The sequence below is a fragment of the Notamacropus eugenii genome, chromosome 1 (genome assembly GCF_028372415.1).
Source record: "Notamacropus eugenii isolate mMacEug1 chromosome 1, mMacEug1.pri_v2, whole genome shotgun sequence".
NCBI classification, from domain to species: domain Eukaryota; kingdom Metazoa; phylum Chordata; class Mammalia; order Diprotodontia; family Macropodidae; genus Notamacropus; species Notamacropus eugenii.
Window position 1 is genome coordinate 386526145 of NC_092872.1, and position 17950 is coordinate 386544094.

The 17950-nt window shown below is 41.9% G+C and overlaps 1 protein-coding gene across 1 annotated transcript in view; it reads right to left on the bottom strand.

Moving 5' to 3' along the window:
- ADAM19 (ADAM metallopeptidase domain 19) overlaps positions 1-17950 on the bottom strand; it is a 136274-nt gene that overhangs the window by 73956 nt on the left and 44368 nt on the right. Inside the window, exon 4 of the mRNA XM_072630847.1 lies at positions 314-392. Coding sequence (XP_072486948.1) covers positions 314-392 — 79 coding nt within the window. The remainder of the gene's footprint in view (positions 1-313; positions 393-17950) is intronic.

Sequence of the window (17950 nt, forward strand, 5' to 3'; positions counted from 1 at the left end):
CTTTGAATATCAAACAGAGGTATTTGCCTTTGTCCCTAGAGACAACACAGAGCCACTGACATTTACTCAGTAGGGGAATGATATGGTCAGATGACATTTTGGCAATTGCTAATTGTATAGAGAATGAATTAGAGAGGAGAAAGATTTTGAGACAAGTGGGAAAATATTGCAATTGAGGAAAGGTGATGAAAATCTGAACCAAAGTGGTGGCTATTTGATTAGTGAGAAGGTGTTTGACATGAGACCCATTGTGAAGGTAGAATAAATAGACTAGGCAACTGACTAGATCTGTGGGGTGAGCAAGAGTACTCACCTCAGCTTTCAATGCTGTGACTTGATGGCTTCCATTTGGTGTGTATTGGGTTTCTGTGAAGCCGGGGGCAAAGAGGTACCTGCAGATGGCAAAAGCAGAACCAGGCTTTGTGAGACTAGGAATGCCATTTTCCCAGCAACATCATTTACTGACCTTAAACATTTCCAGAGCACACTCAAAACGGGTTCTCCTCTGGAGAATATCTTGAGTGTTCAAAATTACAGGGGAAAGCATTATGTTGTTAGGCATGTGTCACTCATTCATTTAATCAGCAAACATTCATAAACACCTTCTATAAACAACATGCTACGTTAGCTCCCAGGGGCAAAAAGAGATGGACAACACAGGCTAGCTCCAAAGGAACTTACAACACGATCAGAAAAAGGCAAAGAGGAAGCTAGGTGACACTGTGGTTAGAGAACCGGGCCTGAAGCCAGGAAGACTGGAATTAAAATCTGACTTCAGACATTTACTAGCTATGTGACCTTGGGCAAGTCACTTCAACTCTGTTTGCCTCAGTTTCCTCATCTGTTAAGTGGTGATAATAATAGCACCTACTTCACAGGGTTGTTGTGAGGATCAAATGAGATCATATTTATAACATGCTTAACAAAGTACCTGTCATATAGTAGGCTTATTCCCTTTCCATTCTTTTATAGTAGCCAAATAACTCTGATACAAGGGAAAGTGAGCTGAGTAGCCTCATTGCCTAACACCATGCTCTCCCACATAGGAAACAGGAAATTTCTGTTAAATGGAACTAAATTCTTGTATCAGCTTTGTAGCAGTGGTAGAAATAAGCCAAAACTTAAAAAGAACATGACGGGGCTTATCTCATATCAGGGTAGTTCTAAGATTTCATTTCAAAGGGATTTGGAAAGAAGTAGCAATATCCCTTTAAGGATACTTCTAAAGGACTTGGAAAGCACAAGTTGCCCTCTCTGGCTTTTCTGGCTGAAAAATACCCTTAGAATAGACCCAGATAGATGGCAGCTCCCTTCAAGGATCCTGTCAGACACAAAGGGCCTGAGAAGTGAGGAGGGAAACAGGAGATGTGGCTGTTAACTCTACGTTCCCAGGGATGGCCAGTGTGTGATGTGGTAGAGGTTCCCCAAAGCCAGAAGGAGACAATCTGCACTTTCTATGAACATCAAAGAAAAAAGACAGACAGACAAAACCATTAGAGGAGAAGGAACAAGATTTCCCTTCCCTTGGGAAGTAGATTAAATATTGGAAGAAATGAATGACACAGTCAGAAACAATCAACCAAGGTAAGGGCTTAACCACACATAAAAGAAGGTTACCCCAGAGGCAGTGTGGTATATGGGAAACTACAGGAGATTGGGAATCAGGGGATCTGAGCATGAATCCAAGCTGTGCTAATTACTGTCAGCGTAACCCTGAGTGTTAAAAATAATAGATAGCATGTATGCTGTACTTTAAGGTTGGCAAAGTTATTTACACACCATTATTTGCAAACATTATCTCATATTATGAAGCAGATATTATTTTCATCATTTTACAGATGAGGAAATTGAGGTTCAAAAAGGTAGCAGGTGTCTAAAGCAAAATTTCAACTCAAGTCTTGCTGATTCCATATCTAACACTCCATCTAGTATGCTACCCACCTACTTCAGTAGTCATGGTCCTTTGATTCAATTCAAAAAACATTTAAGTGACTACTATGTGCCTTTCTGGGCCTCATTTTCCACATAGAAAACTCTAGGAAGTTGGACTAGATGTTTCCTACGTTCCTTTTCAACTCTAATCCTAATTATGGTACTTAAACTTTGAAACCTAATGTTTAATTAGAATCTCTTAGGTCTAGGTTTACCTTCATGAGCCCTTCTAGGTAATCCCATGAGGATAACAAGGGTTTTGCCCACTGAAGCTGTTCTCTCCCATTCCTCCATCCATATTTGACTACATGAGTATTCTAGCATGGAACTGGAGCTGAGTGTGCATACAAAAGGATCACTATGCCCACCTCAGTTCATTTTTGTGCTTTTTTCCTTGGAGAGGGACAGTGGTACCCTATCTCCCACCCTGCCACCTTGTGTTTGTGAACACAAGAATGTGTGTTTCTTTAAGGTTTTTTCTTTCTTGATCTTGGGTATTTTGAAATGGCAATATCCAGGCGAATGGTGAGACCAGGCAATCCATTAAGATATCAGAGGTCCAACTAGCAAGCAGAGTTGTTGGTGGCAGCAGCAGCAGCAACCAAGTCCAGCAAGGAACCAGCTCTGCAGCCAAGTGACTACTTGACCCTGCCCAGCTGTGAACTGACTCATCAGCTAAGACAGTGCAAAGCACCAGCCCAGCTGAGCAAGAGGAGCAAGTTATCCATTGCTGAAAATTCTCCTCAAAACAAACTGGGTGGTAACTCTATGGAAGAGGAAAGGTAGCCCTTGCCCCAAGTGTTCTCTCCCCGTGTGCCTTGTTATCTTTGAACCCACCCTCCCCAGCTACGATGCATGTGCAGAGGGGAGAGGGAACTTCTAGTCTGGAAAGTGTTTTGTGACTTCTTTCTTTGCTAAATGTTCTCAGTAAAGACCCCTTTTGTAAGAGCTAAATGTTGTCAACTGGTTGTCAACTGATGTCAATTGGTTGATCAATACTGTGGAGTGCACATTATCAGGGCTTGTGGATGACAGTAAAAGAAACCCTAACCCCTCAGGGTTGCCCCCAAAACCCTGAGAACAGTGGTCACTGCCTTCTAGGGGACTTAGCCAGTTAGTTCAGTGGGATTTGAAAAAAGTGAATGAGCCCAGAAAGGCTGCTATACATAAATGAGGCCTTTCCTGATCCCTCCAGTTGAGTGCCCTCCTCGTCAAAAATTTACCTTACATTTATTTCGTATATGCTGATTTGCATATGTTTGTCCCCTGAGAAGTTCCTTGATGGTGGGGACTTTGTATCCCTAGTGCCTGGCAAAGTATCCAACACACAGTAGACACTTAAAACTGCTTGTGGGTAAATTGGTTAGTCTTTAGATCGCTTCTTAACATGGGAGAGAAAAGGAAATACAATTAGATGACAGCACTTCCAGAATCTAAAATGCCCCCACTAATGCAAAAACACAAAAAGATGATCCATATAGCAAATATATATTCTCACCAGCCCATTCACACTACAGTAAGGCCATAATAAGAGGTCCAGGGATTCTCCTCTGGGGATGCCATGAAAAGCTGGATGTTGAACCCAGCTTAGGAATCCACCGCAGTGACCAGAGCTTCTGAAGAAACAGCATTTCCAAGCCAAGATTCTTGGTCTCCCTCCCACCCCCATTCCCTTCTTTGTGGCCAGATGGAACAAGATGCTTAAGAATGGTCTCTCTTGTCATATTTCACCCCCCTTCTGCTTCCACACTTTGGCCAGAAAATAAGAGCCAGCAGAGAGATTAAATATAAAAAACACAAGAACCATTTGTGTACAGAAGCTCTGGTTTAATGGAAAGGGTTCTTACCATGTCAGAATCTCTCTAATCCTCTCCCAAGTCCTTGCAGGTGACTCCCCATGTTTCTATCTCCATCCTTCATGTCTCTGCTAAGCTCCTGTATCACATCCCTAACTGTCTATTGAACATTTCCACCTGGAAGACCCACGAGCAATTAAAACTCAGCGTGTCCAAAGCCAAATTCAATCTCTTTTCCCCTAAACCCACACCTCCTTCTTCCTTCCGTGTTTCTTTGAAAACCCCACCATCCTTCCAGTCACTTCAGGCTTGAAACCTTGGTCAGACTTAGCTCTTCTCTCTGTACCCCTCACATCCAGGAAGTTACCAAGTCTTGTCAATTCTATTTCTAAAGCATTTTATATAGTACCTGATACACGCACAGTGCTTCGCTCTTTATTCATTTATTCTCTCAGAATATCTCTACCATGCAGCTAATGTTCATTGAATTAAATGAGATATCACAATTTTTTTAAAGTGTCCTATAGTGCCACTGTCACAGAAGACTAGTATAGAGTTATAGATTTAAAAACGACTTTTTCTGAAGGATTAAAAAACTTCCATTTTGTGTAGTATTATTTTACATTTAACTGCTTAGCTACCTTTATCTAAGAAACATCATCTTAAGATTATCAAGCCCTCACTGAATATAAGAAAAACATGAAAATATATCGTTTGGGGGAGAAGTTACTTTCCTAGTTTCCCTAATATGATTATTTCTTAACATATTAATTACTAAATAATTATGGAATAATTAAAGCTGAAATAATTTGTCCCTTGGTAATATTAAAATATCTTAAACATTCAAATGTCTTTAAACATTTATTTCTGTGTTTGATACCAATTTATGTACATTTAAATGCATTTCTCAAGCTAAGTTGGAAACTCTTTACATTGCATTTGACTTGGAAGTGATATTAAATTTAACTTGATGCATTTAGGATTGTAGCTAGACTTTATGGCCACCTAGCCCAAGTTTTCCCTAAAGGATTAATAAAATATTTGTTAAGAAACAAAACTAAAAAAAAAAAAAAAAAAGAATATCTCTACCAATTGCCCCCTCTTCTCCACCCACAGTCACAGTCATAATCATAGTTCAGGCTACTATTATTTCTTGCATGGGCGATTGCAATGCCCTCCTAACTGATCTGCTTGACTCTAGTTTCTCTCTCTCTAGTCTGTCACCAGACTGATTTTTCTTAAATCAGAGATCTGACCATATTACTCTCCTGATGAAGAGGCTTCAAAGGTTCCTTATTATCACCTCTAGGTCAAAATAAAAACTCTACTTGGCATTTGAAGCCCTTCACAATCTAACTCTAACTTTTCCTTCCAGAATTTTCTCACTTCTCTTCCCCTTCACACATTTATTGGAGTGTCTTCTATGTGCCAGGCACTATACTAAGCACTTAGGATACAAAAGAGGAAAAAGACAGCTCCTGCCCCCAAGGTGCTTACAATCCAACAAGAAAGACATACAAACAAACATATACAAAGCAAGCAATATATAGGATAAATGGAGAATGTTTAACAGAGAGAAGGCACTAGACTCAGGGAAGGCTAGGGAAAGCTTCCTGTAAAAGATGGAAGCCCAGATGGTCAGTAGTCTGAGCACTGGAGGGAGAGCATTCCAGACATGGGAGACAGGCAGAGAAAATGCCTAGAGCTGAGACATGGAACAGCCAGGAGATTGGTGTCACTGGATAGAAGTGTACGTGTTAGGGAGTGTGGTATAAGAAGACTAGAAAGGTAGAGGGGGGCTAGTTTATGAAAAACTTTAAATGGCAAACAGAGCATTTTGTAGTTGATCCTTGAGGTGACAGGTAGTAGGGAGAATGATATGGTAGGACCTGCACTGTAAGAAAATCACTTTAGTGAATGAATGGAGGATGGATTGGAGTAAGGAGAGACGAGGCAGACAGATCCACCAGTAGCTACTCCACCAGTCCAGGAATGAAGTGATGAAGGTCTGGACCAGAGCAGTGGCAGAGTCAGAGGAGAGAAGGGGGGATGGTACTGGAGAAATGCTGCAAAGGTGAAATTGACAGGCCTTGCCAACACTAGCTATGAGGATAACGAAGAGTCCAGGATGATGGATCCATTCCAACTCCCAGATCTGACACCCATGGCCAGAATGCTCTCCCTCTTCATCCTTTCCTCTTTAAATCCTGAGCCTGATTGAAAGCTCAGGTCAAGTGCCACATCCTATAAAAGACTCCACGATTGTCCCAGTTGGTAGGTCTCATCCCACCCTCTACTCCCTAAATTACTTTGACTTTACTTTGCAAATATTGTGAGTCTTCTTAATTGTACCATGCCCGTGTTATTTATTCCTCTCTCCCTCCATCCCTCCACATTACCAGTAAACTGTGAGTTTTTTGAGGACCATGTCTACTTTCATTTTTGTATTTTTACCTCTACCTCCTAGCACAGTTCCTGGTACATAGAAGTAACATAAATACCTGCTGAATTGAATGGAATGTCCAATAGATGGAGTACCCACTCCCTAAAGAGTTCTAATACTAATAGTTAATTCCCATTTACATGTTACTTTAAGTTTTGCAGAGTGCTTCCTTTACAATGCCTCTCTGAAGTAGGTAGTACAGGTAGTATTATCTACATTTTACAGACAAGAAAAGAGTCTCAGAGGAAAGAAAGGATTTGGCCATAGTCAAAGAGCTGGTATGTATACTGGAGGTGGAATTAGAACCCATGTCTCCTGTGACCAAATCCAGCACTCTATCTCTGGCATCAGGTTACCCCAACAAACCCTAATTAGGCCCAGCAAATAAAGGCGCCCATCAAAAATGTGGCAAATGTATGTTGGGAGAATTTATTCTTAACTTTTAGATTTCTCTAGCTTATTCTTGTTTCATAGATTGCCATGGTCATAGAATTCATCACTTTCAAGTCAACTTGCTGATGATAAGGTTCCCCGCTCTAGCAAGGTTGGTCCTCTGAGATACTATCCATCACTGGGACCCATGAACAATGTAAGAAACAATATATTAAAGGAAAATATAACTGGAAAAAAAGATGCCCATAAATATTAAAGGATACAGAAGAAGGCCTCTGGCACATTGGGCATATACATTTGAGAATTACAGACAAGAACTACACATGATGAGTAGGTGTGATCTATACCAATGGATAAAGAATCCACATTGAGGAGATCATATACGAGATTTGGCAGACTCTCATAGAAGAGAAGCGGCCTGGGGAAGTTAGCAAGTGTGCCAATAAGCAGCATTTTTCTCCATTCTCTGTTGAGTCCTGACTGTTTAATAGAATATAGGTTGCTGTGGTTTTTGTTTGTCCTTTGTTTTCGAAAAGGACCAATGACATCATGGGTTCATGTCTTGACTTACACTTGAATTGGATTTAAGTGAGGCAGAAGTGCACAAAGTGGTCAGCCTTACTCTCTCTTCCATAGTCATCAAAGTCCAGAGGCAAGACAAAAGTCAGGGAGCCTGGTTAATAGTTCACAGATTAATGGTCTCTCTCCAGGACCTCCAGCAAAGCTCTATCCTTTAGGAAATGTATCCTTGGTTATATAAATAACTAGCATTTAGAATAGCTATTCTGCAAGAATTTATAGCAGTGGGATAAGTTTTAGACTTGGAATCAAGAGATCTGGATTCACATTCAGACTGAAATTTATTAACTGTGAGAGTGTGGAGTTGTCAATTCATCTCTCTGAGTCTTAGTGTTATCACCTATAAAATGGGGATACTTCTACCATCCATTTCACATGGGCAGAAAGCTGTAAAGAAAGCTCTGATTAGCCATGATACCCTATATAAATATAAGTGAACCCAAGGGCCCTGAAAAAAAACGTTCATCAAGTGAAATTAAGATGATCCAAAGAAAGTCACTCTTCCTCAAATACTCCAAATACCACCCCCAATTTTCTCAGATTCCTATCTTCCCCATAATATAATCTAATCTCTTTTCAGGTGTTCAAATACTGTTCTTCTCTGGATCAATAGACCCAAAACTGATGCTGACAAAGCCAGTTGGTAGAGCCTGGTAGAGTCCCACATCCTCAACAGCATCTGCTGCAGGAATGGTTGGCTACAGAACTCTTGCTCCACAAATATTTGCTCCCAGTTGCCCAGGCTCCTAACCTAGGTGTCTCATTCAATTCCAAATTCTCCCTCATCCCACATATCCAATCCATTTCCAAATCTTGTATCTACCTTCAAACATCTCTCATGTTTGTCTCCTCACTACTTGTGACCCTAGTTCAGACCCTCCTCTTGTTGGGACTATTGAAGTAACCTACTACTAACTGGTCTCATTGCCTCAAATCTTTCCCTCACTCCAACTCATCCTCCATTCAGCTGCCATACCAAAAGCAGAGCTCTGACACATCTTTTTCCTGCTCTTTGAGTTCTAGTAGCTCCCAATTACCTCCAGGATCAAATGTCTGTGTTCAGCATTTAAAGCTCTTTATAACCTGGCTCAGGGAACTTGTGGTCTTGAGGCCACAGGCGGCCCGCTAGTTCCTTAAGTGCAGCCCTTTGACTCAATCGGCCCTGACCTGGTCCCTTCTTACCCCATGAGCATTCTCATACCTTACACCCCTGTCCATGATCCAGCTTCACTAGTCTACTCTTCCCCACTTTCAGTGTCCATCTACGTGCTTTTGCACTGGCTGTATTCCATTCCTATAATCCTCTGCCTCTATTTCTCTGGCTTCCTTAAAGATTAAGCTCAAATCTCACCTCCTGCAGGTGGCCTTTCCTGGTTTCCCCCAGCTGCTCTGACCTTCCTCTTTCAAACTACCTTCATCTATTCTGCCTCTTGAAGAAAGAAATGGCAAACCACTCCATATCTTGGCCAAGAAAACCCCAAATGGGTCACATACAGTCAGACATGACTGAAAAAATGACTGAACTCTGTAATTATCTTGTATGCATACAGTTATTTACATGTTATTGTCCCAATGAGCATACATTAGAATGTATGCTTCTGGAGAGCAGATGTATTTTGCCTTTCTTTATATCCCTAGCACTTATTAAGCACCTAGTAAATGACTGTTGAATGACTGTTAAGTTAAGTTGCCAAGGGTCCAAACCAGAAAATATAAAAGAAAGGAGATCGTGGAAAAGTCAAAGCAATAGCCATTACTATTTATAGGACCTTAGGCAAGTTATTTACCCTCTCTTAACCTCAGTTTCCTCATCTGTAAAATGATCCTATAGTCTTGGCAACAAGCAGTACTACGATGGAAAGCACTGAAATGCCACAGACCACCATAGGCATGGTGATTGGCACTGAGATAAACCATCTCCAGTGGAACTCATCCTCACCCCTACTGAGGCAGCCCAGACACTATAGGGAGTTTACTGCAAGGCTGCCTAGAATCTCAGTCAGACCAAAGCTCCATCCAAAGAAACATAAATCCCTGAATTATAATGGCTGCACAATGTCTCCCTACTGTGCTCCTCCACTATCACCTTACCTCTCACCCCCAAGAGAGGACTGAGACAGAGGAGAGCACTCCAAATAGCTATTGGATGATTACAACAAATCACAGAGCATAGAGATAAAGTCAGTCAAGCTCTGCCTCCAGGGCCTTTGTCTTTTACTTCTTCTTTCACAACATTTAGGACCTTAGGTAGACAGGAGTCAGGACGACCGAGGTCCAAGTCTTTCTTATGACATATCACAGTTGTGAGATTGGGCTAGTCACTGAACTTCTCAATACCTGAAGCAACTTCCAAAGACTGTGATTACAGAAGAGATAATGATGGGAATTAGTAGAAGGACTTTGCTCTGAAGGAGTTCCTTAAACCAATGAAATCTCAGTTTCAAAAAAAAATCACACACATATCCCCAACAACAACAACAATGAAGACCACAGTCAGGTCACTTACTTCTCTTTCTTCAGTCTCTTCCCCTTTAAAAAAGGCCCTGGAATAGACTCCTAAAGCTAAGGTTTCCTTCTAGTTTAAGACCAACGATCTTGTGACAAATTTCAATTTGGACTCTTCCACTGAATATCTGTGCAGTTCAAAGCAAATCACTTCCTCTGTCTGTGCCTCAGTTTCCTCAGATGTAAAATGGGAATAGTAAGGAGGCTGTGTGGTACAACGGAAAGGGGCCAGGGGACCTTAGTTCAAATTTGAGTTTGTCTACTGATTACCTATGTGATTACCTATGTGACTTTAGGCAAGGGATTCATTTCCTGCCTCTGGGCTTCAGCTTTTTCATCTGTAAAATGAAGACCTTAGAATAGATAATTGCTAAAATCCCTTACAGCTCTGAGTCCTACAATTCAAAGATATGCATCACTCAGAAGCTCCTGATGGGGGGTCTAGGTCTAGCAGGGCTGCTATTGACACCAGTGCTTCCAAGGAGAAAATAGCATATAGAATCAGTCATGAAACACTTCCCCTTCTCAGCCCATCTCTTTTTTTCTACTCTCCTTCCTCACATTAGCTGGCTCAGCAGGAATCCACAGGAAACTAGTCTTTCATCACTCAACTGAATTAGGATTTTCAAGAAACAGTCCTGAATAATGTGTGTCCCGGAAAATCACCTCACCTTTACCCCTTCCCATTATTCTACGTCCTCCCCTGCCCTCCCACCTTACACACACACACTTTTATAGAAGTATTTGACCTAATGAAAAAGGAAATGGGGATGGGGGAGGAAATAGCCTGCTATATTTCTCAATGGTCAACTGGCTCCCCTTTGTTTTTCTCTAACTAGTTCCTCATGCTTACTCACCACTGAGGATGGATAGTTCTGTTTCTCTGAATCTTCCTGGAACATGTTTAGAAAATTGTCTCTACTCTCGAAGCATCTTGCTGGGATAAGCTAGTCCCCACATATTAGCACTTAGCACTGGGCCTGGCACACATGGAGGGCTAAAGAAATGCTTCTTTATTGAAGTACAGAGTATAAATCATACTGGGATGGCAAATTTTAAGCACAAAATTAGCAGTGTTACTACTTTCCATCAAGCACCCCAACCATAAACTAGTCTAAAAACAGCTCCCTCGTTTCCATGATACAGGACATCAAACAGTAAGGCTCTTCTGTAGACCCTTTGAAGCCTCTATATATTACCGATGGCTCTTTTAGTATCTAATCTACAAAGCCCCCTTTTCCGAGTTGGACTCCAAGGCTGGGACCTTAAAAGATTTGCACCATATCCTCTTTTAGCTCACATCCCCCTCCTTTTTTAGTCTGATGAGCCGATAAACTGGAAGAACCGTAGGCTCTTAAGATAATCTGATAAACAATTTCCAACAGCTCTAAAACATAAAAAGTTCTCACAGACAGACTCAACAGAAATAAAAGTTATTGTCACTATCATTCTAATTATGAGCCTGGTTTGGAGAACCAGGAAAGCTCCCTGCTGACTCCAACTCTTGGACAGGAAACTTTCCTGGGCCTCAGTTTTCTTATAATACAGGAATTATTTTTAAGGTCCCTTCCATATCACAGAAGATTCTATAACCATCTCCCTAAGAATGCTTATATTCATTACAGATTCTGGGGGACTCTGGAAGTCATTTTTATCTACTTCTTCTATGGCAGGAGTTCTTAATCTTTGTATTAAAGGCCCATTTGGCAGTCTAGCTAAGCATGGACCCCTTTTCAGAATAACATTTTAAAATAATTGAAGCAAATGCCAAATTTCAGTTAGAGTTTAATGAAAAAAAAAATTTCCCATCCAAGTTTTCTGGCCTCCTGAAATTCATCCACCACCATTTAGGTTAAGAACCTATTCTATGATGACTAAGCTGGAAGGCTTCAGTAGGCAAGCCAGACACAGACTTGTAGGTCATCTCTTTCTGCTTCCTGCCTCTTTCTAGGTATAATGTAAGCTCCTTGGGTCCAAGAACTCTGGACAGTTTCCTAGAAGCTAGCACAGTGCCTACCACATGGTAGGGGCTTGATAAATGCTTGTTTGCTTGATGGACGGATTGCAATGAGGAATTCCCAAACATAACCTCCTGGTTTTAGTAAACCCTGGACAATGGCACTTTCTGTTCTATGTTTTGTGATCTGATCAGTGTAACTTCTTTCTTTGCATAACCCCTAAAGCCAGATGGAGACAGGCTGTAGCTGGAAACAACACTAGTCTAGGGGCTAGGGGACCTGGGTTTGAGCCCTGTCTCACCAACTATCTGTTCCCTTTGTGTCACTCATTCCCTGGCCCTCACCCTCTTCTGTCAAGGGAGGAAATGACAGGTAGGAGCCCAAGCAGAGACCTTTGTCCCTAGGTCCAGGGGAGTTTTGGTCCTACTGTCTGAAGGGCCTCACCTTGAGGGGTCTCCTTGGATGCCCCTTATTTGATCTGGCATTGTCTAAAGGTCCATATCACCTAGCCCAAATACTCCCCACCTCTAATCCCATCAAAATCCTATTATCTGGGTTACTGGCCACTCCCTTCAAGATCCTTCCTAGATCTGATGTACATTCTAGGCTGTCCTCTCCTATCAAGACCACCCCTGGGACCCCAGACTACTTGCCTGCACCTGGAGTCTTCCCTCAGTCTTTTCTGTTTTTAAGTTTCATCTCGTCTCCATGAAGGCACTCAGATTCAGTCCAGCTCAGACTCCGTCTAGCTGGGATTCTATCTGGCCCACTTGAGAATACAAGTGTCACAAGTGCTTAGGTTCCTTAAGAGTCAACCCAATATGGCGAATCTTTAATAAACTTTGCTTTTCTTTGGCTTTAAGAAGGCTTGTGTCAAATTCAATCAATCATAATCCAGTGTGTTGGTATTTTGGGGTCCCCAGCACCCGAACCTCAACAGAATGATAATTCTAGCTTTGCCTACCTCTCCATTTGATTTCAAATCAATTTATCAAGTATTTAAGTGCTTATGTGCCAGTTCCTGAGGATACAAAGACAAATATTATCTGACCCTCTCCCTCTTCCTATCCCATCCCCCAAGGAACTCTCACCTAACTCCCCAAGGACTTCTATGAGAATAAAAGAGGATCAGGGCCAAAGAACTTTGAGGAGTATAAAATGCTGCACAAATGGTATCATCCTATGTCATTCCTAATATTGAAGAGAAAAGCTAACGAGTTTTTTTGTTCGTTTTTTCTCTAGGCTTCTCAGGGAAATCTGGCCTCAGATTGACTTGAATTGTGCTCTTAACAAGAAGAAGGAAGTCTTAACCTGAAGTTCCAGAACTTGTTTTTAAAAGAAAAGTTGATAACTATTTCAGAATAATTAGCTTCCTTTGTATTTTGTTGTTGTTGAGTTGTTTCAGTTGTGTCTGACTCTTTGTGACTCCATTTGGGGTTTTCTTGGCTAAAACAGTGGAGTGATTTGTCATTTCCTTCCCTATTTCATTTTACAGATGAGGAAACTGAGGCAAATAGGGTTAAATGACTTGCCCAGGATTGCACAGGTAATAAGTGTCAAAAGCCAGATTTGAAGTCAGGATGTATTTTATTTTATGCATTTATAATCATCCTGAGGATGGGGTCCATAGGCTTCACCAGACTGCCAAAGGTATCCATGACACAAAAATGGTTAAGAATCCCTGCAGAGCTTATAGTCCCTTCTACACATCTTTCTGTTCTTAAGTCAGCATGTCCTAGGAGGCAGAGCATACCTCATTATTTGTGTTTGCATAGGCCAAGTAGGCTCTTAATTAAGGCTTTTTGAAAGCCAGGAGAGGAGAAGAGCACTATAAGCAATGAGAAAAGGGGTCAAGACCTAAAGCACTGGCTTTGGAGTCCAAAGACAAAACATCAAATCTCAGGTCTGCAATTTACTGCTTTTATGGCCTTAGGCAAATCACATCCCCTCTCAGCAACTCAGTATTTACTCCTATGGACTAAGTAGGACCCCAGCATTATCTGGGAAGGGTAATACAAATACATTACCTGAGAGACACTGTGGTATAGTCTGATTTATAATCAGAAGACCTGAATTAAACACATAGCTTCACTACTGAGTGACCTTGGGCAAATCACTTAAGTTCTCCAGACCTCAGTTTTCTCATCTGTCAAAGGGAAGGGTTTGACTTAAGGATCTCAAAGGTCCCTTTAAGCTTTAAATGTAATCCTCTATTCATACCCAATTTTTAGATGTAAATGTCCAGGGTATTGATTGAATTCTGGCCTAGAACGGTCAGGGAAAGGTGACTATTAAGGGAAATCTTGGCAGGGGGTTCCTTAGAAACACTGAAAATCTGACAGGGAAGGAAGATCAAAGATACACTTCAAGGCTCTCTCTCCTAGGAATGTGAAAGAGCTGCTTTGGGGAAGGTCATCAAACCTCTCAGTCTCCCCAAAGGAGTTTACTTTGAATAGTCCTGGAGGAGAAAGAAGAAAGACAAGGCAAGGACAAAAAGAAATTCCAGGATCAGAATTTGGAAGTTCCTGACTTCTCAAGAATTAGCACAAACCAACAAATCTATGGCCCTAAAACAAAAGTAGTCCAAGGGCCCTGAGTTAGAGAAGGGTCATTTTGAGGTTACATGAGCATCCCAAGCTCTGATTGCTAATGGTCCCAATTTTTTAAGGTCTCACTCTTAGACATAAAATTGTTGCAGTTTTTCAGTCTACCATACTCACATTACCTCAGAGGAACCAGAGCTGGAAAAGATAATAATGAAAAAGAAAATGGCGCCACCCAGAAGCCCTGGCCAAGAGCCAAACCTAGGAGGTATGTTTTCCTTAACTCCTCTATGCAGGAAATTTCAAACAATGCATTAAGTCAACACTTTTTTTCACAAACTATTTCCCATTATATCTGCCCTCAACTCTTACAACGGCCTCTGCCCTGCTTCTGTCAGCCCAGATTTCTTTGTTTTGTTTCTGCATTATACACCATAGGATGTTTTCACTAATCCTGTTTACTCCATCAGCAGTATGATCTTTATTTAACCTCAGAGGCTTTGTGGGCAATTCCTTGAGCTGACAGACTGACCAGTACAAAGGGTAAGCAACTTATTTACGGACCCAAATCAGGGCTGATTATAAAATGCTCTCAGTATCCAGCATTGCCTCTCTAGCCAGTCAGCATGGTACAGTGACGAGTGCCTGGACTTAAGGTCAGACAGTCTGGGTTCAAAACCCAGATCTTCTACTTGCTAGTAGTGATCAGCCTGGATAAATCCTTTTACTTCTTCAGGTTTCAGTTTCTTCTTCTATGTAATAGACTAGATGATATCTAAGATTCCCCCTAGGTCTAATATGCTGATGTGCAAAGGCAGCCCAATTCATTGCTCTGAATTAGACAATAAAAATCAAACTGTCTCCAGAAGTTCGACTACTAAAGTAAAACTTAATTAACTGGCACCTTATGTTCTGAGGGGGGAAGTCAGGTACAAGCCAAAATGAACTGTAGCTGGTGGGAGGAGAAAGGGAGAAGGAACAAGGGATAGGAAGCCCTGAATAATGGGGGAAAAGACAGCATAAAGCAATTGAGAACAGACCTTAGGGTCTGCCTGTGAGAGAGGTAGCCCCAAAAGAAGAGGTGGTGCCCACAAGGAAGGACCTTTACATGTGGAGTCAAAGGGCCTAGCTTTGAGTTCTGGCTCCTTTGTTAGAATGAGCCTCATTTTCCTCATGCTCAGGATAGAGGAATTGTAGCACATGGCTTCTAAGGTCATTTTCAAATCCAAGAACAAAAGGCACAAACTTGATTTGTTAACTGATTTCCCCCAGGGTTGATTCTTTCCCCAGAGTTCTGCCTTGCCTATGTTCTCCTTTTAGCATTTGACTCTCTCAGAGATTTGTTCAACTCTTTCCGGTCTTGACCATTGCTTCTCAGAGTCTGGGCTACTATGGAACCCAAACCATGTCCCTTTGTCCCCAGTTTTATTTTATTAATCTGCATATGCTAAAATAGGCAGTTAGTTGGCACAGTGGATAGAGTGACAGGCCTGAAATCAGGAAGACTCATCTTGAGTTCAAATCTGGCCTCAGACACTTACTAGCTATGTGACTCTGAGCAAGTCACTTAGCCCAGTTTATCTCAGTTTCCTCATCCATAAAATGAACTGGAGAAGGAAATCACAAACCACTCCAGTATCTTTACCAAGAAAATCCCAGATGGGGTCACAAAGAGTCAGATACAGGTGAACAGCCACAACCATCAAGTAAATCAACAAATTATGCTAAAGCTAGAAAGGAGGAAAATTGAAGAGTAAAATACAACAGAGGGTTAAGCTAACTGGACTTCCTCCCATGGAGGCCCTGGTGGTACCCACAGAAGAAGTCACAGCACAGGAAGGGATGAGGCTGCAGTGGTTAATAAGGACCAAGCTACTTCTGGGTGGTCAGGATGTCACCCGACTGTAGAGCTGAGAACGAGGATAGTGAGGATCTATACACACACACACACACACACACATACACACACACACACACCCACTCAACAAGTGGCATTGAAGGTCAGAGGGGATGTGAGAAAACTAAGACACTAATGCACTGTTGGTATAGTTGTAAATTGATTCAACCATTCTGGAGAAAAATTTTGTATTATGCCCAAAGTGCATAACATGCATATCCTTTGACCCCACTATACCACTACTAGGTTTACATCCCAAAGACATCCAAAAAAAAGGACCTATTTGTATAAAAAATATTTATAGCAGCTCTTTTCGTGGTAACTAGGATTTGGAAATCAAAGGGAGGCCCATCACTTGGGGAATGGATAAACAAGCTGTAGTATATGACTGTAAACCTAGAAAGACTTAAATGAACTGATGCAAAGTGAAGTGAAAAGAACAAGGAGAACATTGTACACAGTAATAGCAATACTGTTTGATGAAGAATTGTGAATGACTTAGCTATTCTCAGCAATACAATGATCCAAGACAATCTCAAAGGATGAAGCATACTACCCTCCTCTAGAGAAAGAACTGATATTGACTGAATACTGACTGAAGCATGCTATTTTACATAATTCCACACATATAACCTAAATCTGATTGCTTACTGTCTCTGAGAAGGGAAGAGGAGGAAGGGACAGAGGAAGGGGTAAAATTTGGAATTCAAAATTTTAGATAAAAATGTTAAAATTTTTTTAAAATACTGCCTTGTTTCTCTGACCTAATCAGTGATATGGTTCCGATTTGCTGAATAGATAGACCATCTAGTGTTGCACAGTGCTCCTTCCTTCCTTCTCAAAATTGTTATAAAGCGTGTATGTAATCACCACTACCCTTCCCCACCCCTAGAACAATCACAACAGGCCATCACTACAGACTTGGGGCAGGGACAAGACAAAGAATGACAGGGCCCAAGGAGCTCTCATCATTCACCTTTCACATTCTACTCTTCACCCACCTATAACTCTAAAAGGCCAATCTGACCCTTGCTATAGCATCCAACATGCCCTCCCACCCTTGTTGGGACTGGAAGCTCAATTCCGTGTGGACAGTCTCGGGCAGGTAAAAGTGGGACTTCTAAATCTTAGAGTCTTACGAGGCCCTCCATGAACAGCGGGGGTTCGAGAAGGTCAGACCGAGCTAGCTCAGCTAGCTCGGGTATTTCCGCCTCTCCCCCGGAGACACCTGATGGGTGGAGTCTCCCTGCCCTCGAGGTCGTCCCGGATTGGAGCACACCTAGTTACCTAACAGCATGGTATTGAGATGCAAACTGTGTGGCTGAAGATTAAGTAGGATTGAGGAAGCCTAAAAGCTCTCTTAGCACGTGTGGAGCCAAAGAGAAAAGTAGGGCTCCGCTTCTTTTCTTTTTTCTCTCCCCTCCCCCTCTCTCCCCGCTTGTACTTCTACTTCCAATCCCTTAAGCTTAGCCTCCTTAGGAAATCTCCCCCTCTTCCTCCTAAGAAAGAAGATCCCCCTGCACTTGTAACCGAAACCCTGTAATAAAGCTCAACCCCTGTTCGACTCTGGAACGACCTTTCTCTCATACGTGCATCCGGCGTGGCCAGCCGAAGACCTCGGGAGGTGAGGTAAGAAAGACTCGGGTAGCCCAATACAGGCCTCTAGGCTTGGCACACCCTCAGATTCACAGAATGAACATCAGCAACTAAAGTCTACACAGGCCTCTGCTGTCCTTAGCTCATCCCTGCCCTTAGCAGTCTTGACATCACCCTTTTTCATAACTCCCCTTACCCATCACTAGAAAGGGGACAGTGGAAAAAAGAAGAAACCCTCTCTGGTATATAATGTAGCCATTGACAGTCCCATAGACCCACTCAGCTGCTCTCCAAGGAGGCTGGGGTGC